Here is a 27,816-nt window from a genome sequence, read left to right as displayed (position 1 = left end):
TAAAAGCGGACCTGGCAACACTGCTTCCGGGGGGAGGGAGTCCAACATTAAGCAGGTGGATAACGTGTACTGCCATCTGCTGTGTGGGGGGTGTTTATATCAGTTTTCACATCCCTGGATTCACGAGTTGCTGCGTTTTTGGGACCGATAAGACCTTATTATATATCACATGCATTTAACAACACTCCGAGTTAATCTGTGAAACATTCACTGCAGTATGTGAAGAACTAAGACAACGACGTTTTTTCTCCACTGCCGACCTGAAGGGGGTAAAAACATCAGCGTACCAGTTTCTAAAATGTAAGCTAACTTAGCAAGCGCAGTTTTAAAATAACAATAATGAACGACAGTGTTTTAGCATGCTGCGTGTTGCTCGTCTCACTCTTAGTGTGAATCTCACCTTTCTCTCTCTCAGCTCGGGGCTTGTAGCCTCGCTCAGGTTAAACTCGAGCTCAGATGTTTTGCTTTCAACTTTTTTTTTTTTTTTTTAAAGTTAGCTGTTTTTTTGTTGTTGTTATGAGCAGCTGTCATCAAGCTAGGTAGCATCAGTGAGCTACCCCACCAAGCTTGATAACTTTTTGACTCGTTACCTTGAATGCTTTATGATTTTTGTTTGTCGACGGTCTTGTTTATTTGTCGGTCGTTGGGGTTAGCTGCTGCCGTTTGGGGGATCTTTCATGTTGCCATGGCAATTGTGGGACGGTAACTAGGTCACTAAGCGCTAGGCTAGTAAAGTTCATTCAGAAGATAAAAAAAACAACAACATAATGTAAGTTAATTTTAAAAGTAGAATACACTAAAATGTGTCGCTGAAAGTCTATTAAGCTAACGATATCAAATGTTCCAACGTAAACCTTCGCTGCCTGGTGGAGTGAAAGTCTCATTGTTTTTTTTCCCGGGAATCCGAGCGGGCCACGGATAAAAACACCCCGCGTTAGCCGGTGTTAACATACAGGTTCTCATAGAGTAGTAGGTATACATCATCCACGGTCAGCGACGTACTTTATAACACTGTATTGGTTTCGAGTTGGTCGTGATGGGTGAGTTAACTCACTTTACTTGAGTAAACAACTGCTGGTGAAAGGAACATGTCGTATTTGATGCTGGACTACACTCTTAAGATGTACAGTCTGTAACCATGCTTAAGTTGTTGATGAATGTGGTTATTCCTCTATTTTACATCCATATACTGTCATATACTGGTCAAGGTGTGTGAACGTCGTTGAAATGTTTTCATATACTTTTGTTCTTCTTAATTTATCCTGTATAATGTGGTAATTGTTCTGTGGTCATGTGTGAACAGCTTGCATTCCAGCAAGCTGTTATAAAAAAAGGAGCCCCATTCATTTTGATTCTTAACTTTTCTCCCCGTAAAATGTTATGTAACTTGTGTTTTGGTTCAGGTTTTTTTTTTGTTGTTGTTCCTGTGTAGTGAGCAGTATTCTTTTTGTTGTGTATCGCAGTAAACTGTGAGTGGATGACATGGCAACTGGAGGCACTCCTTTTGATGACAGTGCAGAAGAGCTGCACAACTGGACAGTAACCAACGGCAGTCTTGATGATAGACTCAACAACATGGTAAGAGCCAGTCAGAACTCCCTGGAAGAAAAATACTTTCATTTACACATAATGTTCCATGTGAGGAGCACAGTAGAACTTTTCATGCAGTCGATCTCACCAGTATTTTGTACTATACTTTGACTGCCTTTGCATGCCACGCCATATAACCGGATATGATAACTGTTTTATTTTCCTACAAAAGAAAGAATGTAATGTTTTTTTTTTTTGTTGTTGTTGCTGTTTATCAGGACTGGGGTGTGCAGCAGAAGAAAGCAAACAGATCTTCAGAGAAGAACAAGAAAAAGCTTTCAGCTGCGGTTGTGGAAAGCCGCCTGACTAATGATATTTCACCAGAGTCCACCCCTGGGGCTGGCCGTAGGAGAGCACGCACCCCTCACTCCTTTCCACACATCAAATACACCACCCAGATGTCTGTCCCAGACCAGGCTGAGCTGGACAAGCTGCGTCAGAGAATCAATTTCACTGACTTGGATGAGGTGAGGTTGTAAAAAAAAAATAGATGTCAAACAGTGTAATTTATCTTTTGTTATATTTAAGACAGCAATTATGATATGTAGCATCATATCATGGCATCTGACTTTAAAGGTATCATGTGTATTTTCTAGTAGAGCAGCATTTTTTTAAGCAGGTTAACATACTGATTTTGTGTCTTCGCTGAGCATGACAATGCACATGCAAGGCGTAGGCACAGACGTCCCTTTATGCTTGTTTTCTGGAGGTTAGGGTTCAAGTTTGACTTTTTCCTGTTAAGGAATGTCAGGGACATGGAATAAATGTCTTAAGGATAATCAGACAGTCAAAATTATTATTATTTTTTTTAAAGGTCTTTTTCTGGGTTTAAATTTCATTGTGTTGCTGTGATGCATTGGCAGGCATGGGAGGAAGTGATATGCAAAATATATAGCTCATATTTTGGTACATCAGGGTTGTCAGGCTGACCTTCTTTAGCTGTCTAGCAGAAGGATGATGAAGCAGTGCATGAAACCATGAGGGAAATCCAACAACAGAGCGAAACTTGGTAAGATTGGTACAGGCAGAGATGGAGTCAGATAGCTTTTGTTTCCTGTTGACTCTAATTGGGCTATTAATCATGATTTTCAATGTAAATTTCCATTGTATTGACAATCTGGCTTGAAATCTAATGTGATCCATTACACAAACCCAGGCATTCTGGCTCAGAAGAGTCAACACTAACAAAGTTTACAGGTTTTGTTTCTCAACAAAGAAAAAGCCCAGTTTTGTGAGTGGTATTTTGTCTGACTTATATTTCCCATTTTTCCTCAGAGGAGCATTGGCAGTGACTCCCAGGGCCGTGTCACGGCTGCTAACAACCAGCGTCAGTTAGTCGGAGAGAACAAGAAGCCCTACAACTTCCTACCTCTGCATGTAAACACTAACAAGAGCAAGGAGCTGCTCCCTCCCTCCTCCTCTGCCCCGACCACACCAGCCATTACCAAGGAAACCAAGAAACAGAGCCCAGGACTCAGGGATATATTAACCCCTTTGGTTCTCACTAAGGATACTCCAAGGCCAAGCCGTGCCGGCACTGAGAGAGGGCCATTGTTTCACAGAGAACATGAGAGAGGAGAGCCGAGAATAGACAGCAGCCAGGTAACATTCTGTTTTGCATTCTTATGTTGAGTGAAACAATGTGGATTTTGTTGTTTACTGATAAAGTGGAATCTTTTACCTGTTGTTGGTGCTGGAGGAAAAGTCGGAGAAGTAATTAGAATATAGAAAAATTAAACACCTGATAAATTTGAGTAATTTAAGTATTAATTGTCAAGATGTTTCACTCAGAGCCAGAGCATAACTTTTTTTCTCAGATGTATAAAGACAATTATATAATTCACCACAAGGAAGTAGCTTGATAAAATAAGGTGCAGACATCAAACATGTTATGATGTAGAACAGAATGTTCTTAACTGTAATACATTCACAAATACAGAAACACGGTTAAGTCTTATCAATTTGATAAAGTCTTTTAATTGCACAATTAATAAAGCGAGCCTCTTTCGTAACATAGTTTGGACGGTTTGTTAAGATACAACAACAAAATAGGCCTTAATCTTTCCTGGACAAATAATTAAAATCCAGGTTTTAACAGTCAATAATCCTCATATCTACCAAGTAAAGCCTGGTATGCAGTTTACAAGACAACATACTTGGAAAGTACCATTGGAGGGTGAGCTGACTGCAGGCCTCAGGGATTATCATGGATATAGGCTGGATAGTGATAGGGTACCTAGCTAAATGTTAAGAAATAATGATTTCATATCAGCCTCCAGTACCCAGCTTATGAGGATGATGCTATCAAGTTGCACATATCATCGTATGAGGATTTATTCCAGTATCATTTTTGTATGACTCCCATGATAAAACGTACTACTCCTGTGTAGAAAGAAAAAAATGTCCTACTTAATTTGAGTCTTTTTTTAAATTTGTACACATTGTGGATGCAGTGCTCGATTATTATATTATAACCAGCCCAACGACCCAGATGCACAGTCAAAGACTCCAGACCAGCTGATTGCACATTCCATTAGCCCCCTTTGGCCTTTTAAGATGCTGCCTGAAGAATGAGAAACAGGAACACGTAATTCTGAGTTTCATAATCATTCTCCTGTGCTGCTAATGTTCTGTCAGTGACTCTGGTGAGATCATCTCGTTCATTACTGCTACAGCATCAGCTTTTCACAAGAGCTTGCACGTGTGTGTCATAGTAGAAACTAAACAATGTACCTGGGCCAGTGGTTACAATAATGGCGAGAGTCATGTTGAAATGTAACTTCATGTCAACCCCTCGGATGAATCACTGCACTCCAGACTACTCTGTGAATCCAGAACGAGGCTGAAAGTGAGGGAGCGCTAGTGCAGCTGACTCAAGGCTGTATTTAGGCCAATTTATAAATATGCCACCCTCGGTGCCCAGTGAGTTCTGTGCCCAACCCCCTTTCTGCCCTTATTTCATCAGAGCCGTCGCTACAGATGCTAGCTCACCTTTCCGTACCTCTCTCTCTTTCTCTCGTCTTCTTTTCATTTACTGCACTGAAACCCACACACATAATCCCACTTACCTCCTCTCTTTGTTTGGTCTCAGGTGGTGAGCAAACTGGTCCAGATCCGGGAGTACATCAGTAAGGCCAGCTCCATGCGGGATGACCTGGTGGAGAAGAACGATGTACCAGCCAACGTGGAGCGTCTCTCCCACCTCATCGACCACCTCAAAGAGCAAGAGAAGTCCTACCTGCGATTTCTGCAGAAAATGCTGGTTAGTCTGTCATTTAAATTGTCTTGATCCTTTCAGACTAAAATTAGTTCTCTGCTCTTAGATAAATGATTTCCATTTTAGTATAGCATTAAATGTGTCTTTTTCTTTGACCTGAAACACTTGAAAACCCAAGTCATGTGTCATGTGATGCTAAAAATAGGACGTTCTGTAGGATGCTGCCTCCCGTGGCTACAGGTTGGCTTAGTCTTGTGTGTTTGGTGAAGTGAGGTTAAATGTATTGTAGTCTTTGTTAGAAACCTCTCGTCTATTGGGTGGATAAGACTATAAAATGTACTGCAAGGTTATTGCTCCCTATATAACAGCTTTTCTATACATGAATTCCCATATTTGGAGCATTTTGCATATATTTGAGCACATTGCATTTTCAGTTGTTAAGATTCTGCTTTTTACGATGCCATACAGCTTACTGTATGGTTGTCTTATTTCAATATTTTTTTCGTCACCGGCTGTTCTTTCCATTACATTTGCAGACACGAGGGAACGAGGATGATGATGTCGGAACTCTAGACTCTGCAGTGGGTTCACGTTCACTGGCAGAGAGCACTTCTCTTAACGTAGAGGTCCACTCGTCAGGTGCCTCAATTTTAACGGTGTGTACCTTTGTGGTCTGTTTTTCAAAGATCATCCACTTTTAAACCTGTGTAAGCATACTCTGTTACATTACTCAAAGCTAATATTTGTATCTTTATATCTAGAGATAGGAGATATATACAAAGCGATTCATTCTTTCTTTGCTTAATCCACATAGTTTAATCCTATTTGCTTTGTCAGTACCCGACAAGCCTCTATTTCGTATTTTGCTGAGTAGTTTTGCGGTGCTATTCCTGTTTTGTGGAGTCAGTGTTTGAAATACTCTGTGGGTGTGAATTCTGTAGGGTGGCAGGCCAGAACCGGTGAGAGCTGACCAGAAGGAAGAGTTGGAGAATCTGCGTAAGCAGCACGAGCTGCTGAAGAAGATGCTGGAGCAGCAGGAGCAGCTCCGAGCCCTGCAGGGGCGACAAGAAGCCCTGATGGCCATGCAGGACAGTGCAGAACAGGCACTGGCTGTGATTGAAGACACTGGTGGGTGTACAAGGATACAGACAGGTCTATAAACAGGTCCATGACAGTGACGTGCAGACCTGTTATTGTCTACTTTAGTGATTGTCTCACAGTGTATTTGACAGTTTATGAAATCTGACACGCACCAATGAATCATCAGTTTGTTTTGAATGAGTTTGTAATAGTGCAAACGGATTACAATATGGAAGGAACGTTTATTTATCAGTCATTTCTGTTCAATATGTTAACTGGTTGCTCCATTGCTGTTGTTTGTTGTCATTAGTTGTAACAGAAACCACCGGCAGTGTTTCGGGTCTGAGCATCACATCAGAACTGAATGAAGAGTTGAACGACTTGATTCAACGGTTTCACAACCAGCTACGTGACTCTCAGGTACAGCAGACTTAACGTCTGGGTTGATATAATCTCTTTGAATATTAGCATTATGGCAATTATATCAACTATATCGAACTGTGTGCTGACTTATGTTCTTCAGTTTTCACAGCATCTGGATCACCAGATACTTATTTTGTATATACTATATGTTTTATAGTATGTTACTATGGTTGAATCCCTTGTCTAACATGCTATGCTAATCTGGTTGAAACATTTTTTCAATGGGGTGCTGGTGGACTAGTGGTTAGTTAGCACGCCCCATGTACAGATGTTGTTGTCCTTTAAGCAGGCGGCTCGGGTTGGAGTCCAACCTGTGGCTTACCCGCATGTCACTCCCCACACTCTCACCATGTATCCAATTCTATCCACTATCCTATGACAATACATTCATAAAAGCCCCAGAAATCAATACACCTTTCAAAGAAGAAAACATTTTTCTTTAACAAATGTGTCTGAACGGTTTTTAATGAAGTTTAAAAGAGTTAAGTCCAGAGTTCAAGTGTTTCATTAACTTTGCCTTCTAGACTAAAGCAGTGCCAGACAACCGTCGTCAGGCAAATAGCCTTTCCCTCTCTAGAGAGGTGTGCTGGTCCAGGATTCCTCAGGCTCTTGGTCCACCTCAACACAGGCCTCTCCTGCACTCAGCCTCTGGTCCCCACACTGGCCTCGACACAGGGGCAACAGCTGCTAGTGCCAAACTCACAAAGCTCCAAGAACTCCAAGACAAAAAACAAACAATGGACAAGATCCTGCAGGAGCTGCACTCACTCAGAGACCAGACACTCAACAATAACTCATGTAAGAGTATTTCCAAAGCCTGTTTTTTGTTGTTTCTGTAATGGTGTGTTTTGTTACCTATGTACAGTTTATATTAACTCATGATGTTCCCTCAAGGTCGTGGTTTATCAACACAGTGCAGCCTGAGTATGGGAGGATCTTCAGATTTTACGCCTGCTCTCTGCTCTAACGGGGCGTCAGCTTCCGCGTCTTTTCATCCCTTGATCACACAACGCCAGGACAGCTCCAATTCCACAGACAAGCTCAGGTACCGACAAAAACACAAGAGGCTTCAGGCCGTTCAATAGGCAGATCCGATATCAACAGCAGGGTGTTGTACAGAGTGCTGGCAGTGTAATGAAACCTTTCAGCTACACAAGTTCCTCTTGTTGATGAGTTTCGGGCTTAGTCGCTTTAGAGCGTTTCTGTTGGTGACTCTTTAAAGTAGAGGTGGGAATTGCGAAGCCGTTGTCCTAGTGTGTGACATAACCGTTTAAATAATTCATACACGTCAACATTGACACATTCGCTTTTCGTTCTTTTCTACTCCCACAGGAAGCTAAAGGAGGTCCACAAGCGCTTGAACGAGCTGCGGGAGCTGGTTCAGTATTACGAGCAGACGTCTGATATGATGGTGGATGCCGTCAATGAGAATGTGAAAGAGGAGGATGATGATGAGGAAGAGGAGGAGGAAGATGAGACAGAGGATGGTTCTTTGTTTGAGGCCATGTTTGACTCTGAGCAGGAGAACCGCCAGCCTGTAACCAACATCAGGTTAATCTCTACAGTTTGATAGACCGAATCATCCACCAATTTATTCTGCAGAAAATAATCTGCAGAATAATTAGGGAACAAGATAATAGTTGGTTGCAGCCTGACTTATGAGACAGAATAAAACTGTTACTGAGCGCTGGTCTTAAGCAATCAGTCACGTCGAATGTAATTCTACTACTGACACAGATGTTTTCATAACAGTCCCTGCACTTTATCTCTGCAGAAACCCACAGCGCAGTGGAAACTGGACAGACCTGAACAGCCTGACAAATGGGCGCAGTGTGAGGAGCAGTGCTACAAACAACAGAGATGGCAGACTGAACACAGAGTGTGAGATTAACAACCGGTCAGCAGCGAACCTCCACAGCCTCAATATCCCCTCAGCCATAGGTACAAATACATACAGAGATGATTTCAGGAGCTTTATATTCAAACTGTGTTCTGTGGAATGCAGATTTTAAAGAGGACAATTATAAATGACTGAATCCAACATTTGTTTAACTTTTGGTTCATTTAGAATGCCAGTACAATAGAGATACCCCATATAATCAGGTGAAGGACAGCGATGATGATGAAGATGGTCTTGATAACAATGGAGGTGCACAGGCTGCGGCTCCAGACAGTGAGGCCTCGGGGTCCAGCCGAAGAAGCAGTCTGGGGAACAATGGAGGTTTCTCCCAGAAGGTTCATCGGCAGACGGCGAAGCAGAAACTACGGCAGCTTCAGGAGCTGGTGGCTATGGTGCAGGTGAGGACGAGCACAGAATAATATTCAGGATTCAATAGGATGGGGTGTTGGTGCAACTTGATAGAATGGCAGAATGAGATGTATTTAAAGCATTGGAACATTTCTGCCTTTGTGATCTAATGTTGGCACTGATAAATGTGCTGGGATAAACTTTAAATCGTTTTAACAGTAGATTGAAGGTGTTGGAGGACGATGCTTCAGGTTGTAGATGCTTTGAATAATGACTTTCTGCTCTGTGACTCAGGACATGTTGATCTGTGTCTGTAATTACTCCGTGTTTAATGTCTGTAACTTGTTTGTTGTGCTGCTGCCCATCTTTGCCAGGACACTCTCATAAATGAGATTCTTAATCTCAATGAGGTTTCTCCTGGTTAAATAAAGAAGAAAGAAAAAAATGTTTTTACATCAAACCTGGCATATTAATTATTAACAAGTAAATTTTGATAAACCACCGCATTCATAATGTGTGAAAGATATTCCTAACAGCAGCAATGTGTTTTGTTTTATTTTAATTTTTATAGCTGATGTGGTGTTAATCTCCCTGCATTCAAAATAAAACACATTTATTAAATAATCTCTGACCAATCTTAAACTAAACACTGTAAATGATCTGTTTGTGTCTGTATCTAGAGTGATGACACAGATGTCACAACAGCTAATGAGGATGAAGTTTTACACCAACAGCCAAATAATACCAGAGCTGCAGCTGCAGGATCACAGGGGGCCGGATCCAAACAGAATCCTAGAGAACTTAGCCTCTCCAGCAAGGCCAGGTAAAATGAGAATAATCATGAGACCTCTTAGAGGACTGTTTTGTAATCTTAATGGTTGTCGAATAATATTAGATTAACTGTGTTTTGTGCGCTCATTTCTAGTCTGTTTTTTTTCCCCAAACTTGGACTCATTTACATTGCATCAAACTCTTCTGGACTCAGGGAGAAGTTGTATGAAGAGAAACTGCGTCAGCAGAAACAGGAGTTGAAGCAGCTCCATGAAGAACGACGGAGGCTCATTGAAATCCAAGGAAAGATCCAGGACCTTGAGTGGGCTTGCCCGGACCTCCAGGTTATTTTACACATAAAGAACCACATGCACACACAAGCACATAAGCACACTCACTGAGGTTTCCTGCTTATTTGAAACATATGAGGAGATAAAGAATCTGAAGTATGTAGAATTAAAGTTTGTGTTAAGGGTCACCTACATAATAGTGAAAGCTCTTAGAAGACAGCATTACAGCTTCAAAAAAGAGAAACATTGAGCCAACACCCCCCTAAAAGTTTAATCTGGTAACTATGTGCAAGCCTCTATTTAATTTGAGATTCAAGATTCAGTTTATTTACGATACAACTTGATATGATACTATTTTTTTTGTCCATTTGGGGGAATGTAATTTGAACTTCAGTGCTTCACACATTAAACTGCCTCCAGAATAGAATCCATAAATAAGAACATATTGAAATTTCAATATAAACAGTGTGCTAGTAATAGTGATAAAAAGCAAAAAAAAGAATCAGCTTACAGTTCACAACACAGTCACCCAAGACATTTGTGTTCAAAGTGCAGTGTATTTAAAGATTTCAGGTGGGAATGGGGCACAGTTATTTATGATCCTGATTGCTGTGGGTTAAGAGTTACGATATATAGTTGTATTAAGAAACAATCCTTTTAACTGTGTGTGGTCTTTCTTCTAGTCCTCTTTGTCCAGCACAGTGAGTCAGCAGGGCTTGCTGAGGAAGCTTCCAGTTGCAGTTTCAACTCCAGCCCCTGTCCAAACTTCCTCTGGACCTAAAACCAACTCAGCTCTGCTCAAATCCACCGCTCCAGAAGCTGCTACTTCTTCAGTCACTGACAACGAGGTAGCAAACACCACTTTGCACACACACACACACACACACACACACACACACACACACACACACACACACACACACACACACACACACACACACACACACAAGACCCTAGTCTATTAGCATTGTTCATCAAATGTTTAAGTTACATCCACATTGGAAGATCAGTACAGATTTAAGCTAAGTATGTTTATGGGTTGTCAGCAGCTGTGGTCGGAGATGCGTCGCCATCAGATCTTGCGGGAAGAACTGCGACAGCGTAGAAAGCACCTAGAGTCCCTGATGGCCGAACACCAGAGGCGAAGCGGTCTCAACGACTCACCACGACGAATGGGTGACCAAGAAGGCCTCGCTACACCCTCACAGCCTGTTAGCAGGGATGAAAGGTAAGAGACACTCTGCTCTGCTGTATGTGTGTGTTTGTGGGTGTGTGGGGAGCTGGACTGTTTAACCTGTTATGTGTCATTAGGCTATGTATCCGTGTGTTTACTTGTAATGTTACTCTTCTTTTGCGTTCATTCTGAGTCTTCTCAAGACAGATCTCTCAAGTTCTTGGGTTGTCCATTGCTTTTGCAATTGACTCTCTATATGCCTGTAAAATTGTCCTTCCCGTTTTGTCCTTTGTGTCACTGTTTCACTTGTTTTGTTATTTCACGAATAAAAGGGAAAAAAAAAAGAGACACTGCTCAAATATCTTAAACAGAAGTGCTCGCTATTTAGCATTTTTTCTTCCATGTGAACATCAGCCACACTGAACAAGAGTTCCTTAAACATACAGTTGTTATTAGATGGCAGTTATTTCTTTCTATATCTTTCTTTGCAGATGAGGTCAAATAATATTGTTACACAGCAGAAAGCAACATTTTATACCACTGTGCCTACATTTCATTAGGACAATGGCCACCTGGGGTTCCACTCCCTGCCACCTTGATGATGATGACGATGACGACGACGATGAGGATGATTATCACTCCGAGATGGGGGCAGAGGAGGAAGAAGAGCAGGAAGAGTGTGCAGAGAGCAGTTCTGATGACGACATCCATATCTACTCATCCAGCAGGAACCAGTGCTCCTACAGTAACAGGAAGAATCATGGCAGGTTAGAAAACGTGAATGCAAAGGACAAATACTACTCCGTCATCTGTTGTTGTTTGTTTTAAAATAAATATTTGTATGTCTTTTAGCAACCTGAAGTCTCCGCAAGCATTCTCGGGTGAAGCAAGTGGGATTTCATCCTTTCATAACAAGACTAATGCAAAGCAGCAGCAGCAGCAGCAGCAGCAGTGCAGGAGTTTGAGCCAGTCTGTGAATCAGCATGGAGCAACACGGCGGCAAGAGAACCTGCGCTGGGCGTCTGAGCTCTCCTTCGCAGAGGGCTCGTCGCACTGGCAGGAGCAGGTCGGCCAGCTGCAGAGACAGCTTGACTTCAGCAACAGCATGTGTCAGACACTCCTGCAGGACCAGCAGGTCAGTGCACTGAATGAATGCATAAACACACACTGACACTGACCTAAATAAAAGACACAAGCTTGCTCTTGTAATGAAGACACACATTGAGTTTCCACTGGAGTTCTCGGAGTATATCTACTTAATTTTTTTTAACCATTGTCCCCCTTTCTTCTTCATCTTCCACAGTCACTCTCTTACATGTTACAAACCTTACTGACCGGGCAGTACAGTGTAGTACCCAACAACCTGTCATCGCCCCAGGTGCACATGGTCATGCACCAGCTCAACCAGTGTTACACCCAGCTTACGTGGCAGCAAAACAATGTGCAAAGGTATCAAATCTGAATAGAACACAACAAATGTATATCTAGTATTCATGCATTACATAATTTATATTCTGTTTTGCTTTTCTTTCAGACTAAAGCAGGTCTTAAACGACCTCCTCCGGCAGCAGCAGCAGCAGCAGCAGCCGCCGCAGACCTCCACTTCGGCTGCAGGTTGGCAGACACAGAAGCACGGCTCATCCCAAGAAACTAACTCCGTTCCCTCAGCCTCTCCTGGTTTCTTCCCCCCTTTCTCATCCAACCTTCAACCTCCAACCAACGTGCCAAATGCTGCCTTATCCCCATTCCCTCCAAGTGAGACATGCATATTTATTAGCTTTTGAGCATTATTCTCACTCAAAAACATGGTGATAATGCAAGGGCCAAGACATTAAAATGTGGCTGAAAGTGTGTTTTTAGACATACTAAAAATGTTCATTTTGGTTTGGCTGTGAGGTAGAGTCAGTAAAATTACCATAAATAGGCCAATGCATTTTTTAAAAATCTTGACAATACCTCTTTTACTGTAAGAACGTTTACCAAATTAATTATAGTAATTTGTCAAATAGATTCTTTACATACATTTCTTTTACTATTTATAAACAAGTCTGTTACTGAGTACTCTGCATTTATATAAGAAGTAAATTACATGTTTTAATAGTAGGAAAATAGTCCCACTGTTTTGGTTGCCACATCCTTGTTTCTTTGGATCAATAACACTTTTTTCTTTTTTTTTCATTCTGCAGGCTTTAACTTATATCCACTTTTCCCTAATCCCACGGGGGATTTCCCTCAAGGGGCAACAGGTCATGCAAGCCCTGACCATCAGAAGCAGCAGCTGGACCCAAACACCTCAATCAAAACAGAGTACATGAGTTTCCCCCCTCCTCTGCAGCGCTCTCCTCTTAACACCACTGCAGAGAGAGGGTATGTCCATCATATCTGACCAATTCAAATCATTTTTGATATTAATGTAAGCTTTTATTTTGATTCACCTATTTTCATTTTTCAGAGCTGCTGGCTGGCTTAAAACTTCGTACACAAACAACAACGTCCAGCATCGCCTATCTAAAACAGATCCCCAAGAGTCCCCCTCCTTCTCCCCCACTTTTGTCAACCGCCACAGCCGACCTGAAGAATTTGACAGGGCGTCCCAGGAAAGCTTCAGTAGCATACCTGATCCAGTCGACCCCACCACCATCACAAAGACCTTCAAGACCGGACGTAAGGCCTCTGCACAGGCAAACCTGGCCACCCGGAGCAAAACGCCCAACTCTAAGAGCCGCCGCAGGAGGAGCAAAGGGCAGAACAAGAACAGTGAAGGTGGGAAATATTGCTGAATCTCCTGTATTATGACTCTTACCAAAATATCAAAGATATTATTAAGAATTTGTTTTCTCCCTCAGACCACGAGAGTGACAGTGTTAGCAGTACTGCAGACTTTGCACAGAAGAGGGCACCACTGTCCCATCAGAAGGATCAGAACAAGAGTCTGCTGGACAAGCTGACTCAAGAAAAACTTCACAGCAAGACCAGGCTTGGGAGTAAACGAAATGACCTCTCCTCTGGTAGGCGTTAAGCTTTTCTTAGTGAAGGTTGTACACCCCCCTCACCTCTCATGTCTGTGTATGTTTTTTCTCCTTCTACATTATGCTTATTTTATGTCTTGTCTCTCTTTTTTTTTAATATATTCTTTGCACTATTGTCATGACCACATTTTAATTTTTGTTTAATTTCCTTTGTCGTCAATTTAATTTATCTTACTCACAGCCTATGCTTGGAGAACACCCTTCCTCTCTAACAGAATTGCATGCACAGAAGCACCAGGTAAATTCACATATGCAAATCCAGGCATCATTTGGCTCTTATGTATGTCTCCTGAACATCCCAAGCATGCTTTTCTTTTTGGCTAAACTTTCACAAAAGCTTCTGAGTTTAAGGGCAAACTTGTTTTATAACTCATGTGCCACATTACGCCATCTCATGCAATGAAATCTTGCACCTGCAGACGCCAGCAGCGACTTCTCACTGTTTGAGGCGCTGAGAGAGACCATCTACTCGGAGGTGGCCACTTTGATTTCCCAGAATGAGTCCCGTCCTCATTTTCTCATTGAACTCTTCCATGAGCTGCAGCTCCTAAACACGGACTACTTACGGCAGAGGGCACTGTACTCCCTACAGGTAATATTATACATATGTAACGTCTGACACCGTCTTGATAGATAAATCTTTATTATCATGGTATTTAGATGTTTAATTGTACTGTTAAATAGGTTGGGTGGGGAGGGGGATCATTCAACAAAGTATCTCTATAAGTAGCATGGCAATATTGTATCAATACAAAACCCTCCCGAATGTCAGCTTTATTAAAACTATTTGCTGAAAATAATTTGCATTTGAAAAAGGGTTACAACATTTACAATGTCTCTTACTGCAAAACTCGGCATACTGTAAAAAGTTCAATATCGCAATAATATATCCCACCTAAAGTATCATTATGATATTATATCATCAGGTATTTATTCCCTCTGTTTTATTAATGTTGTGGTCATTTATCAATTTTCATTTTTCTTGTTGAAATGTAATGATTTGAATTGTTGGTTATTTTTTCAGTCTAGATAGAGATGATTTAGTTTTTTTTCTCAATATTTACAGTACATATGTAGACACTGGGAAAAAAAACAGCCACTCCCTCTTTAAGATGGCTTGACTGTTTGCCTGATGAAGATCTAGCATGAAATGTTACAATTAAATGTATGCATGCAAGATAGACCATGTTCGGGATTTTGCTCACAACCTTTTGAGAGAGAGATCTAGCCAGCCAGAGAATAAAATCTCTTCTGATCTGAGCCAAGTTTTTAGATCTAAAGGCAATGTCCCTTTGAGGTCTTTGATCATTTGATAACAACAGTCCTTCGTGTTTCTGGCAGGACATAGTGACCCGGTACCTGACAGAGAAGAGTGCAGTTGAGGACCAGTTAGCCCCTTTTGGTCCTGTGTCGTGGGCTGCAGGCTCTCAGTCTGAGCTCACACCCAGCGAGAGTCTGGCTACCAGCGACGCAGTAAGAGAGAAAAGACACTTGAACTTCTCAGTGTGACACGCTTTCACCAGTCCTGAAGACCTTCTCTTAATCCTCAATATCATCCTTCATTTACTTTTTTTTTTTTAAACACTTGCTCCCTTCTCTACATTTCAATACATCTTTCATTAGTTTCTCTCTCAGCCTTGTCTGCTTTCATCTTTATATGCCTTGTCTCTTTTCATCCTTCCATGTCTCTCTTTAGTCTCTGACTTTTAATTTTCCCTGCCCCCAAATTCTTTGTTTTTGAATTGAACTTGACAGCAAAAAAAAAGAATGACCCTCCTCTCTGCACGACTCTTTTGCCAGATTAGACGTGTTTCTTTGTTCTGGGCCAAAGTCCCTGGAGTTATGCAAATTGAAAGCAGGGCCTTTAGTCTGTCTAAATAATGCCTTTGTTCTGGAATGATGGATGAAATGTCTAATTTTCCTCATTAGGCGAAAGCCACCATTGATGTTTTCTATCATATACATTGGAATGTTCTTTCCTTTATGATTTTTTTGCTGTATGTTGGCTCATAACAAACTCTTCACCTTTGTCCAGGAGGTGGTGGAGAAAAATCTGAGATACACACAGGACTCCGTGAAGAAGAGGGATGATGCGGAGTCTGTGGACAACGAGAGCACCATGTCGACCTCCTCCAACCTGGAACCGTTTGCTAACGATGACTTGGGTATAGTTCTGCATGTAGAAATGAGTGAAAGAAGCGGCTAAAGCTTTTAAAACGATGTGCCTACCTAAATCTGTTTCCACATCCTGGTATTCCACTGAAAGGCTTGCTTTTGGGCTTTCATTTTATCAAGCTGAGGAACACTTTTCCAGTAGAGCAGGTTACACCTCGGGATCAAAACTAAATGGCCATAATTAATTAATGAAAGTAAAAAAAAAAGACTTAAGATTTCGGGAACTTCAGTCACATAGGTTCTTAATGAGTCTGCCATTCCTACTTTGATCCTTTTGCGTAAACTTGCTCACAAATTCATTATTATCCATGACAGTCTTCTCCCTCTCTCTCTTGCTTCATTGAGTTTTAAACTTTCTGGATGCCATTTCTGTTTCTTTTTTTCCGCCCGCTCCCTCCCCTGCTCTCCCTCCTTTGCTGCTCTGATAGGAAACACGGTGATACATTTAGACAAGGCTCTGGCCAGGATTAGGGAATATGAGCGCATGAAACTTAAGGCTGAGTTTAACCCCTGCAAGGCCAACACTGCAGGTGCAGGTGGCTCTGAAGTCTCAAACGCTGAACATCTCTCTGCTAACCCTGCTGACCAAGTGGAAGGTACCAAATGAAAAAGCCTGACTGAGTTCACCATGTGCTAACACCAGCACAACACAACGGTTGCCTGTTATTTGGCCGATTGTTCTTTTTTTTTCAATAACCTGATGATGTTTTTGATGTCTGTGAACAGGCGGAGCAGCTGGTGATGTGCACTGCCCTCAGATTGACACCCAGCAGTTGGATCGTCAGATCAAAGCCATCATGACAGAAGTCATTCCTTTCCTGAAGGTGAGAGAACTTACTCAGGGAGCTGCAGCATGAATCAATAAAAGCTTTGTACCAGCAGGAAATGTCCTGGGATTGAAAATAATCTGAATTTCTTATTAAAATTCCGGAAAGTATTAAGCCTGGAGTTGAATGTAGTCAGTACCTATTTCCAGTGTAAATGAAAGCAGTTTTAAAGAGTGAAATCTCTCCGTAATATTGGTGTTTTTCTTCTATTAGGAGAACATGGATGAGGTGTGTTCCGTCCAGCTTTTGACATCTGTGCGGCGCATGGTTCTCACTCTCACCCAACAGAACGATGAAAGCAAAGAGTTTGTCCGCTTTTTCCACAGACAGCTTGGAGGCATACTGCAGGTACTGTACGAACACTGCCAACGTCGGGTTCTGGCCAAGTTTATGCAGATCAAATGAACGAAACGGCATCTCTGACATGTCTCTCTCTTTCCTCTTGCTCCAGGAATCTCTCAGTAAATTTGTGGGCCGCACTCTGAAAGACTGCGGGGAGGACCTCCTGGTGGAGATCTCTGAGATCCTCTTCAATGAACTCGCTTTCTTCAGGCTCATGCAGGATTTGGATAACAGCAGCAGCATGGCCTTGGCAGCCAAACACAAGAATAAAAAGAGGGACGAGCAACCCAGTAAAGCAAATCAAAGTCTCAAGGTTGGTTTCCTATTCCCACTTTGATGTTTTGGTAAATAGTGAACATACTGTTAAGACTGTTTTCACTGAAATGAGTTTGAAAGACTCATTTTGCTCTGTGTTAAATGAATTCCTCTAATTAGGAAAACACAGACACTGGCAGAGATAGATCCGTTTCCCCAGCTTACTCTGATGAAGACAAGGTCAGTCATTGAAGTGCTGATAATGTAATTGTCAATAGCAATTAGCGCTGCAGTAATCTGTACTACAACGATGTCTTCGTCTTATCTCCAGGACCAAGAAGAGGCTGAGCAGGAAGCTGATTCTACTCTGAAGGAGCATTACCTGCAAGCAGAGAGGAAGAACAGCGGGAGCAGGGAAGCTTCTGAGGTTGAAGAGGAAGAAGAGGATGAAGGAGAGGGACAGGGAATGCCTCTTTCAATCAGTAAGATAATAAAGTTGGAAGGGAAACTCGCACGGGCAGCTTCCTTAAGAAGCCAGATTTGATTGTAGTCTGAGATATTTTTTACAACGTTGTGTGTAAAGTTCTATATAAATAAAGTTGAGTTTATGTAACACTCATGTTGCTCATTTTTGTAATTTTTGTTTTCTTCTTCAGGTCTTTCCAAAGCAGAGACTCAGGCTTTGACAAACTATGGCAGTGGAGAGGATGAGAATGAGGAGGAGGAAATGGAGGAGTTTGAAGCTGGACCTGTTGACGTCCAAACATCTTTGCAGGTGTCTGCTGATGGACAAGTGGAGCAGGAGGTCAGTGTTGCAGTTGTTGCAATGAGATGTTTTTCAATAGACCACCATTTTTCAACAAAACATTTTTTTTTTTTCTAAGTCTCACTTGTTTTTCATGTCATGCTTCAGGCGACAGCACCCAGCAAAACACAAGAGTCCAAAACTGCCCAGAATCGTCCAGAGAATGACGGAGGTGATTCTTTTTATGTTGAAAGTTTCTTCAAATTTGAAGATGTCAAACTAGCTTTTTGTCTTTTAGAAATCTTGTTTTTCTAAACCTTTTACTAAACTATTTTGTTTTGCTTTGCAGAAACCATCAGGTCAGGTGGCACCGTGGATTCCACAGCAGAGGACTGTGACATGTCCGAATGTCAGAGTCCAGAGAAGGAGAGTCAACTCCGGGCAGCTGCTGCTTCAGAAGGAGAGTCTGCAGCCTCCCATGATCAGGATGTCCCAAAGGAGTCAAACACCACGAGTAGCCCTGATACTGACTCCCCTGTCATGATCAACGTAGATGTAAGTTCAAGGCTGAAGAAGTTTATTCAGATTCTCACTCGGATACAGATAACTTTATTGTTTTGTTTTTTAAACATTCTACCCGGACCTACATACATTTTAAAAACAAACAGTCGACAGGAGTATATCAGAGACAATCAAGAAATCAGTACATTGACACAGGTTCACGCTGGTACCCTTGTGTGGCACCACAAACGATGCCAGGCAAATATACAAAATAAACAGTTTATTGCACATTCCATTTTAAGACGACATAAAAAGAATGTATTTACAGGCCACTGCCCCTAAGAATTACAAGTATGTGCTTAAACACAAGAACAAGGAAACAATTACATTTTCATTCCCAGTGACTATCCAGGTTTAAGCCTGATGGCAGAAGATGCAACATTTAGAATAGCTAACCAGGAACTTTTTACAGAAGTAAAGTAACTTTTTTTGAAGTGCATCATGACTCAACCTGCTGCTGATTTTGATCTGCAGGAGGTTGGCTCGGGGAACACCAGTCAGAAATCTGATGAAGAAGACTTTGTGAAGGTGGATGACCTGCCACTGCAGCTTTCAGTCATGTGTGAGGTGTGTAAAAGCACACACATAAATATGCTTAAATTCTTTGTGATTTACAAGAAAGTCGAGGTTTAAAACATCTTCTATCTAACAATAAACGGTGTTGTGTAACATTAGGAGGAGCTACAGAAGAGAATAGTGGAGGAGCAGCAGAATAACAACCTATCTGTGGAGATCCTGAATGGAAACACTGAATCGCTGACTGGGCTTGTGGGAAACGCACATGCTTTGAAGGAACCCGGTATAGACAAATTACTTTGTGCAGATCTCTGAACGCATTTGTGGATCTATTTATACATTTGAAAGTTTTGCTACATTTTTAGCTCCATATCCAACAAGACTAACTTGTGTTTTCTTTGTTTTTTTCAGGAACAGTTGGTGCACAGGGCGTGTAAAGATTTATTTTGATATCTGAAGATGTACTGATTATAGCAACACTATACATAAACACTCACATCTGTTCTGTATATATGATAGTTGATTGTTCTGTGCTTTTTAAAAGGAGCAAAATCTAGTAATATCTGTCCTAACTGTGACCCTGACACACACAAACATATAATCAAAACCTAATTTCATTTATGCCTGAATATTTCATGTGATTTGTGGGAAATCTGGGGAGGGCTTTGTCTCTTTGCTACTGATGACAGTTAACAGTTAAAGCTTTTGTTGAATCTCTTAAGTAATGAAATTGCTCTTCTGATCCGCCTTAGCACTGTTCTTGGTTCTGGGATCAGTCTGACTTAAGTTGTGATTTGTTTATTTTAATTGTTTTTAATTAAATGTGTCTTTTTGCTTGGCCTTAGTACTGTATAGCTCGTCTCTTCTGTACTTGATTGCTGCCTATAAAGAGATATCATTAAGACTGCTTAATTGTTTCTCCACTTATTCCTTCATTTTTAGAGCTCAAGCTTAACTTTTATCCCTTCAGACTAATCTTTATAAACTGTTTTTTTTTGTCTATCTTCATTCATTTTTCTGTAATTAAAATGTCAACTACAGTAATCAGTTTTAAATAATAAAATATGGATATAAAATACTTCTCAAACATGACGGTGTGCTGAGTAATTTTCCATATTCTCATGTCTAATGCGTTTGAAGAATGCCTTTACCAACTTATTTTACAGTTACACTAACTGAAAAATCAACCTGCCTCAGGTGAATGTTACATTTGCTCTAAACTGGGGAGTGGGGTTAACACTACTGCAGAATGTTTTAGTTCTCAATAGGCAATGCTATTCCCCTGCCTCTTATTAGGCTGAACACTTACTAAAAAAAAGCAAACAATTAGCAGGCAACTTTTGGTTTCCAAAACTGTAAATATACCAATATACTGCCAATTTACTCCCCATATATTGAGTAATTAAAGCTTCCTGGAGAAGTTTTCAGCTGGTTATAATACAAACTAAAATGATTACTGATCTCTATGAACGACAGACGGCAACGAGAACATTGAGTGATGAGCTTGAATATGTCTAAATGGTTCTTTTTAATGTCTGTAAACAATGCTGCAGGGTAGGTGTTAGATGAAGTGACTAACAGAACCCTGCACAAATAGCCTTTGTTTATATTTAAACATCAGTGATTCCCAATGAATGACTTAAAAAAAAAAAAAAAAAAGGCAGGATGCAATTTTTTGTCTGAAAACACCAGAAATAAGTAACCACTTTGTCCACAAGGGGGCGCCAAAATGAACAAATCAAAAGTTCCTCAGGAGCTTTAAGATTTGATGCTGTCATATGAAGACCATGAAGTGGTTGGCATTTGCAGCGTGGCATCAATTAGTCAAATCCGATCATGTTAGTAAACAGAATACCTTCAGTTATAGACCATTGGTTTGAAAACAGACATCCCCATATCCTGCCTTTTGACTGGCTCCTCTCACATTCGTTAAATTTTATAAATCAAAAAATGAAATCTTAAATTCATGGACCAGCGATATCTATTTTTTTTTTTAAATCAAAAATATAACAGTAAAAAATAAAAAATAAAAAAAATAAAAAATCTGAAACATTGGGAAAAATCTGTGAATCCTTTTATTAAACATCTATTATACATTTTCAAAAAAGCCATCTGAGAGGTACATTGGTCAGTTACAGTGTGTGAAATGGTCAGTCAGGTGTTGAAACAGAACCTGTAACTTAAGAGTCAGAGTCACTAAGTCACTAAGTCACTAAGTCAGAGTTAAAGAAACACTCATGCTGGGTCACACAGTGCGGAGGCACACAATGGTGAGGGTGGGCTAAGTTTGCTAAATTAGACAAATTATTTTACAGTAGTCTACACAAACATTTAACTCCCAGTTCTCTCATCCTGCAGATTAACCATCCCATATTAACAGTAAACATCAAAGAAGGAAACCCAAGTTTCACATTTGTACAAGAGTCCCTTAAAAGACAAACATTTGCAATTAGAGTTTATTGCAAGCTTTAAGCAGACCCTAATTGCTGGGGGGGGGGGGGACGATTGACATCATCACACTTTGGTTTAGGTGATTGGCAGCTGTGCAAACACTAAGAATAACCCTTAAATTTTGCGCTGACATCGGCTGAGCTTGTTTCCAACACAGCTTCTCCATGCAGGTAAGCTTTGACAAACTGATGGGGGTTCAGCGGTTTGAATGTTACCATGGCATGCACGGGTTCGGACAGTCACGAATATACGACTCCAGATTTCCCTTGGACACTTGCATCAGTGTTGTGTATGTCGTCAACTGTTAAAACCCAGAAAAATAACTTTATTACAGTGAATTACTCAAAAATGTGGTGTGTAATTATACAATCAAAAGACACTCACCTTGTTTAGCACTGGTTTGGTTGAGAGCATGTCATACATGGTCTTTAGAGAGATACCCTAAAAAAATAAGAAGTGATAAAACACTTTAATAAAACAGAAGCATAAAGAGTCACACCTAAGATTTAGACCTTCAGTCACATGACTGACAAGATTAGCTTGTTCTTCTTTGAAACCCTAACATCCTCTTATTAGAGACAGTAAAGTGTAGAGTCATGCAGAGGTATTGTGTGTGTGTGTGTGTGTGTGTGTGTGTGTGTGTGTGTGTGTGTGTGTGTGTGTGTGTGTGTGTGTGTGTGTGTGTGTGTCTTAAGTACTCACTGTCTGTGTGGTCTTGTTCATGCACTTCATGGCTGGAGTTCTGCGATCGTCCAGGAACAATGGCGCCTTCCAGTGATCGTAGTTTGTCTCCAGAACGTACCACCGGCCCAGTTTCAGGTCGATCCTGAAATACAGCAAATAAAGTTAAAAATGAGCCATGCGGCTACTATCAGGAACTGATTTGTGAAATGGAGTTGAATCAGGTGACCTGAAACCAAAACTGTCACTTTTTTTTTTTTAAGGGACTGTTTTCTTTTTTTTAGAGAAACACTTGAAAAGCTGTGTCATGGTGACTCTGGAGACAGCATTGTGCAACAACACAACAACGTCACTTCAGTGGTGATTTGTCCTAATAAACTTCTCAAAATCAAACAAACTCAAAACCAAACCAATGTATGTCAGGGCTATATCATATGCAGGATAAAACATGTCACTCTTCAGGCAAAATATTGCAACATTATGCCTTTTTTCATAGCAACAAACTGAAGACTAACTTATTGAAAATAGTCATATTATATAAATCAATGTGAAAAGCTCAATCAGTCACGAACAAATCACTGCTATCCGTTGTACTTTTGATAGTTGATATAAAAAAGTAAGGTTTTATTATATACTTTAATAATCTCAGAGGGGAAATACAGATTTACACTCAGATATTTAGAGACATCAAACACATGGGTCCCAAACAGGATCCTATGGTCATGCATTAAGTGAAGACATGTCAGAATGTGAGGGCTGCACACAGGGGAGCCCTGAGCAGTGTGGGGGGGTTCGGTGCCTTGCTCAAGGGCTTGTCAGCAGTACTCATCAAGTGAACTGGCACCTCTCCAGCCACCAGAACAATTCTTAATTTCTACTTCCGTCCATACTTTTGGTTTAATCAGCGATCCTCCAGTTCCCAAACCCAAGTCCCGATGGACTGAGCTACTGTAGCCCCCAAACACAAAGCTCTGGTGTAGCTATCATAGCCATTTTTAATCCAAAAAGACTAAGATTAAGATATTAAAATATAGCCACAGACATCTCTGTATCCAAGAATACAAACAAACTGTTTATTTGAGATTAAAAGCTTTAAAAAGTGACACATTATCCTGATTACTTACTCCAAGATATCAAGACTGAGCACTCTGGACCTGGTGATGATGCAGCCCTGGCCTGTGCTGTTTCCTCCGAGGATGAAGTAGGCTGGAGCCAGCAGCTTGGTCTGAGCCAGGCGGGCTTTGGCTTCTTCATAGCTAGAGACAACAGGACAAGACTCATAAAAATAATGGTTTGACACCCAGAAGGAGCATTCAACTTTTGCACCAAAAATCGTATTCAAAACTGAATCATGCAGAAAAACTGGAGTCCCGTGATTGGAGTGATTGAACCCCCGTTTTTTGAGAGTCACAGCCTAAATAATTTCTGTTTGCCACAGATTTTTTATCAAATTAAATGATATAAAAGTTTAAAAAGTTTCACCACGCTTGTGTTGCTCTAGTGTAACCCATGTTTATCCTGCTTTAATGTAAGACAACTGATACAGGGAGCTGCTTACAGAAACAAACACTCCTAAAATAACTCAAGTATAGGAGAGGAATACCTGTTTGCGTTTTCTAGGACAGAGCGAGTGAGAAAGCTCATCCACATGCCTTCTCTGTTCCCGAAGATCCACTCCAGGATTCCTGCAAGAACAGATGAATGTGAAGAACTGTAGTCGAAAAAGGTATCCAAATGTATCTCTGTTTTCCTGAGTCAAAAAGTTGATGACTCACCGATGTACCCGCCATCGATGCTGAAGCGTTCGTTCATAGTCAGAGTGAAAAGTTGCTGTGACAGGAATATGAAAAATGCTTTAAATCTTTTTTTGCATCCAAAAATGTGCAAGAAGTCTCAACAAACTCAGCAGCAGTCACTGATGCTAAATAATGTTTTATGCTTACTGAACTCTCAGTTATATAACAATGAATGACTTACAGGCTTGATACCAGTCAGCATGCCAACATATCCAGCAAAGTTTGTCGACTTAAAGACCGTCTGGTTGTTTCTCTTGAAGTCGAGGTTGACCACCAGAGGCTTCAGCTTCTCACTAATGATCCATGACTTATTTTTCACATCCCAGCTGTGAAGGAGGGAATGTTTATCTCATGAGAAGTTACTTTGTAGGATCTGAGTCACGACTAGCAGGCTAAAAAAAAAAATTTGATTTTTACCCCATAAATAAGCCAAAGTCCAGATTTCTACCATGAATCAGGTTGCCTATAAGAAGAGGAAAACATTTCAGTATCAATACTCAATTATTTTAAGTTAATGAACCTTAAATAACTTGTGAACTATTACTCTTCAGACTATAACTTACCCTTAGTGTCTTCTGCAACAACTGATGTGCACACAGTGAACACCTCGTAGAAGATGTTGAACAAGACGATTTCACCTGGATTACATGCGTAAGGAACATTTTTAAAAAAAAAAATGGTGCAGAGAGAATTTGATTTTCTTTTTTACATGATTTACTTAAGTCTCATTTTCTTACCGAGAGCAATGCCTGAAACGTCTGCGATTCCTTTGAGTTCATCACCAAAAGGCTCTGGGAGTGTGCTCGCCATTAAAGGCTACAGAACAGCAAGGAACAAACAGTTGTGAAGGTTTCCGTGACAGTCGGTTATTTTAAAGAAGAAATGATGAGAGAGAGAGATGATGATGATGCTCACCAGTGTTAAGTCAACCAACTCTGTCAGTCTGCCGCTGGGCACAAACATATCAGCCAAGTCTTTGATTGCCTGAACCATGCTGACCAGCTGAAAAGAGAGAACAATTATGAGTCAGATATTTGTATGAGACTGACTCTTTTTATATTGAAGTCCTTGGTATTGTTCTTACTTCGGTTTTCTTGTCAGTAATCAGAGCTGTCCATCTCTTGCTGGGGGGCAGGTCGAGGTCCACCGTGTACCAGCTGACACCTCCTCTGTACCTGAATATTGAGGTTATAAAATTCAGGGATACCTGAATTTTTTAGCCTGAGCTGCATATATCAAACTGTATTTTGCACCTGCTTTTTTAATAATAATTCTTTATTTATCTATCATACTATGCGCTGGCAGAGTTAGTATTTTGTACTGTTATCTATGAGTAACAGCTACTTATGCACATGGACCATCCATACCACTTTTTATCCTGGATATGTATTGTGGGCTCATGTTTTTTTTTGTATGGGTGGGATATGTATGTATATATGTGTTGTGTTGTGTGTTTGTATGTATGCTGGCTGCTGGAACACCTCAATTTCCCTGCTGGGATGAATAAAGTATATCTTATCTTATTTTATTATCTGAATAGAGTGGAGATGTTATTAAATGAATAATGCATTGAAAATGGTCCATTACTCAACCTCAATGATCAGACATGATTTTTGATGTAATCTAGAGTGGGAACAACAACTTCCTGCATCAACAGAACAACCCTAACATTTTCTAGCCTAGCAGGGATATTTTCTTGTTTATGAAAAAGTGCAATTTATTTATACAGCTGTTGGCAGGCTTTACCCAAAAACTTAGCAATCAAAAAATAACAATCATGAATCATGCCTTTTATGAACCCTACATGTCTTCTCCTCTAATAAAAGCTGAAGTCTGCCAGCGGGATCGGCACCAGGGGCCACAGCCCGAGGAGTCTGTGAGGTCCCACGCAGACGCACTACATCCGGACAAACTGTTCTGGAACTAAATACTGGAATATTCTCCCACTCACAATAAGAGACTCACAAACATGTGCATCCTTCAAAACACACCTCCAACAGTGGATAAAAGAAAACCCAAGTCTGTGACCACCTTTAACCTTTAACCTCTATTATTGTCTTGTGTCACTTGTGCCTTTGTATTTGTATTTTATCTTTCTCTTACCTGCCTAGGGACAACAGATGGAAACTAGCACTTCTGCTATAATCTGGCATTTTTACAGCTGTAATTGTTACAGCAGTTCATTAATATGCATTGTCCCTAACAAATAAATAAAATAAAAAAATTATATGACATTTCATCTATCTAAAATGTCCATTATGTTCACCTTTTCCAGCAAAACTCACATACATAGCCAATATAACATTATAGGCTTCTCGCTGCAGCTTGTGAATTAGGTTGTTCAAGTTTATGATGAGAAGTGAAGATGACTCAGTGAAGTACAGGTGTTACAAAACAAAAATCACATGGTTACCTTACTAACAACAAAGAGACAACAGTAACAGCCTATCAATACTTACGTGGGACCCTTTGGTGGATACATGTCAGCCCGACAGTCTTCTGTATACTTAAAATAAAGAAATAAATACAGATGTAGAGTTGGAGGTTTGTGACTTCAGAGTCCAAACAATAAATACAGCTCATGTGTGAAACAGCAAAAAAAGACAACGCAAAAATGTCGCTTACCGGTGGTATGAACTGGGCCGACGCTATGGATAAAAACACCGCTAAAATAAAAAAAGCAGAATGACCCATTTTTGCACAATTTCACCCACGACGTCGTCCTTCGCTATGAGGAGGTTTTAACATGAAGTTTACTGCGGAAGCTGCATCTGTTTATCCCGTGACGGTGACCTCACTTTCAGCAGAGAGAGGGGAAACCGGAAGCTCTAAAAGCTACATTAAATGCCCAAAACACATGTAAATGTACAATAATCCTCGTTCTTTTTATACAATTAATATGATCAACTCATTTGTGTTTTGTTTTTTTGCCATTAAAGCTTCAGCCTTCGACACAAAGACGAAGTATGGCACACAAAGCAACCCTACACACAGACGGGCCAGTGGTTCTTTCCACAGGGAACTGAAAATAAATAACATGACCCCTCGTGGTTATTTTTGTTTTATTTCCTCCTGCGGTGCACACATGACTAGTCCGAATTTGATTTGATCTAATCGTTTCCCACAGTAACATTTATTTACCTTACTGAACTTTAAATTCGGTTCAGTAGAAAGTTTCCTCCACTTTCCTATCTTATTGAACACTATGTACTGAAATATATATCAGATGACTATGAGGTTAAAGAACACAAATGTTCATGTACCAAGTGTTTTAGGCTTGAAAAGTTCAAATAATATAAATAATAATAATAATAAAAAGCATAGATCTTAAATAAGGAAAAAAAGATGATCCATTTGAGTAAGTAGTTAGGAATGAAATAACAACATAATACAAAACTTCATGTTGTTTAAAATATATGTATACAGTATTTACAGAATAATTCAGTATAAAATAAGCATTAGATCTCTAGAAACATGCAGAAAGTTTCAAAGTTGGTTTACTTGCATTCTTATTTCGAGTTTTTTTTTTTTTTTTTGCTGAATATAAGTTTTCACTGTTAGTTTTGCTTTCTTTAGGACACAGCACCTCTTCAACAAATATTGGTCAAAGTGAAGAATAAGTCAGATATTTCCTGGAAACTAACA

At 40.5% G+C, this 27,816-nt stretch overlaps 2 protein-coding genes across 6 annotated transcripts; one reads left to right on the top strand and one right to left on the bottom strand.

Moving 5' to 3' along the window:
* Positions 1–101: 101 nt before the first annotated feature.
* On the top strand, positions 102–20,335 carry pcm1 (pericentriolar material 1). 5 transcript variants are annotated; one of them, XM_020647176.3, is made up of 40 exons: positions 103–300; positions 1,464–1,578; positions 1,809–2,057; positions 2,866–3,192; positions 4,682–4,852; positions 5,344–5,463; positions 5,749–5,935; positions 6,198–6,307; positions 6,835–7,108; positions 7,205–7,355; positions 7,643–7,861; positions 8,085–8,251; positions 8,379–8,608; positions 9,239–9,381; positions 9,544–9,673; positions 10,303–10,467; positions 10,669–10,847; positions 11,354–11,560; positions 11,646–11,928; positions 12,097–12,242; positions 12,328–12,548; positions 12,980–13,160; positions 13,246–13,556; positions 13,640–13,801; positions 14,004–14,060; positions 14,242–14,414; positions 15,164–15,295; positions 15,858–15,987; positions 16,426–16,593; positions 16,724–16,821; positions 17,038–17,172; positions 17,276–17,479; positions 17,602–17,661; positions 17,753–17,903; positions 18,078–18,226; positions 18,335–18,398; positions 18,516–18,721; positions 19,202–19,294; positions 19,403–19,526; positions 19,655–20,335. In XM_020647176.3, exons 2-40 carry the CDS (start codon positions 1,483–1,485, stop codon positions 19,678–19,680), a joined length of 6,399 nt encoding a protein of 2,132 aa, XP_020502832.2. In that variant the 5' UTR covers positions 103–300; positions 1,464–1,482; the 3' UTR covers positions 19,681–20,335. The 5 variants fall into 5 exon arrangements, with proteins under 5 accessions (XP_065812666.1, XP_020502832.2, XP_065812659.1 ...); XM_065956587.1 differs by having other exon boundaries at positions 10,666–10,847; XM_065956594.1 differs by lacking the exon at positions 15,164–15,295 and having other exon boundaries at positions 102–300; positions 10,666–10,847.
* A 965-nt stretch (positions 20,336–21,300) lies between these two features.
* Positions 21,301–26,952, bottom strand: asah1b (N-acylsphingosine amidohydrolase (acid ceramidase) 1b). The gene is made up of 14 exons (XM_020647171.3): positions 26,797–26,952; positions 26,631–26,677; positions 25,256–25,346; positions 25,087–25,173; positions 24,909–24,987; positions 24,735–24,809; positions 24,589–24,634; positions 24,353–24,497; positions 24,151–24,205; positions 23,979–24,060; positions 23,500–23,631; positions 22,397–22,520; positions 22,079–22,135; positions 21,301–21,995 (listed from the first exon to the last, which is right to left on the bottom strand). Exons 1-14 carry the CDS (start codon positions 26,863–26,865, stop codon positions 21,906–21,908), a joined length of 1,179 nt encoding a protein of 392 aa, XP_020502827.2. The 5' UTR covers positions 26,866–26,952; the 3' UTR covers positions 21,301–21,905.
* Positions 26,953–27,816: the final 864 nt, after the last annotated feature.

Source organism: Labrus bergylta, chromosome 1, assembly GCF_963930695.1.
Source record: "Labrus bergylta chromosome 1, fLabBer1.1, whole genome shotgun sequence".
NCBI classification, from domain to species: domain Eukaryota; kingdom Metazoa; phylum Chordata; class Actinopteri; order Labriformes; family Labridae; genus Labrus; species Labrus bergylta.
Note: the sequence above shows the minus strand (reverse complement) of the source record. Positions and strands in the feature narration are given on the sequence as shown.

Excerpts from the sequence above, each read along its gene's own strand:
- pcm1 (XM_065956587.1), top strand. The coding sequence starts at position 1,483 with ATGGCAACTGGAGGCACTCCTTTTGATGACAGTGCAGAAGAGCTGCAC. Across the intron at positions 3,193-4,681 it reads CGAGAATAGACAGCAGCCAG|GTGGTGAGCAAACTGGTCCA; the intron begins GTAACATTCTGT and ends GTTTGGTCTCAG. Across the intron at positions 15,296-15,857 it reads GTCTGGCTACCAGCGACGCA|GAGGTGGTGGAGAAAAATCT; the intron begins GTAAGAGAGAAA and ends ACCTTTGTCCAG.
- asah1b (XM_020647171.3), bottom strand. The coding sequence starts at position 26,865 with ATGGGTCATTCTGCTTTTTTTATTTTAGCGGTGTTTTTATCCATAGCG. Across the intron at positions 24,988-25,086 it reads AGTTGGTTGACTTAACACTG|CCTTTAATGGCGAGCACACT; the intron begins GTGAGCATCATC and ends GCTGTTCTGTAG. Across the intron at positions 22,521-23,499 it reads CTCAGTCTTGATATCTTGGA|GATCGACCTGAAACTGGGCC; the intron begins GTAAGTAATCAG and ends GCTGTATTTCAG.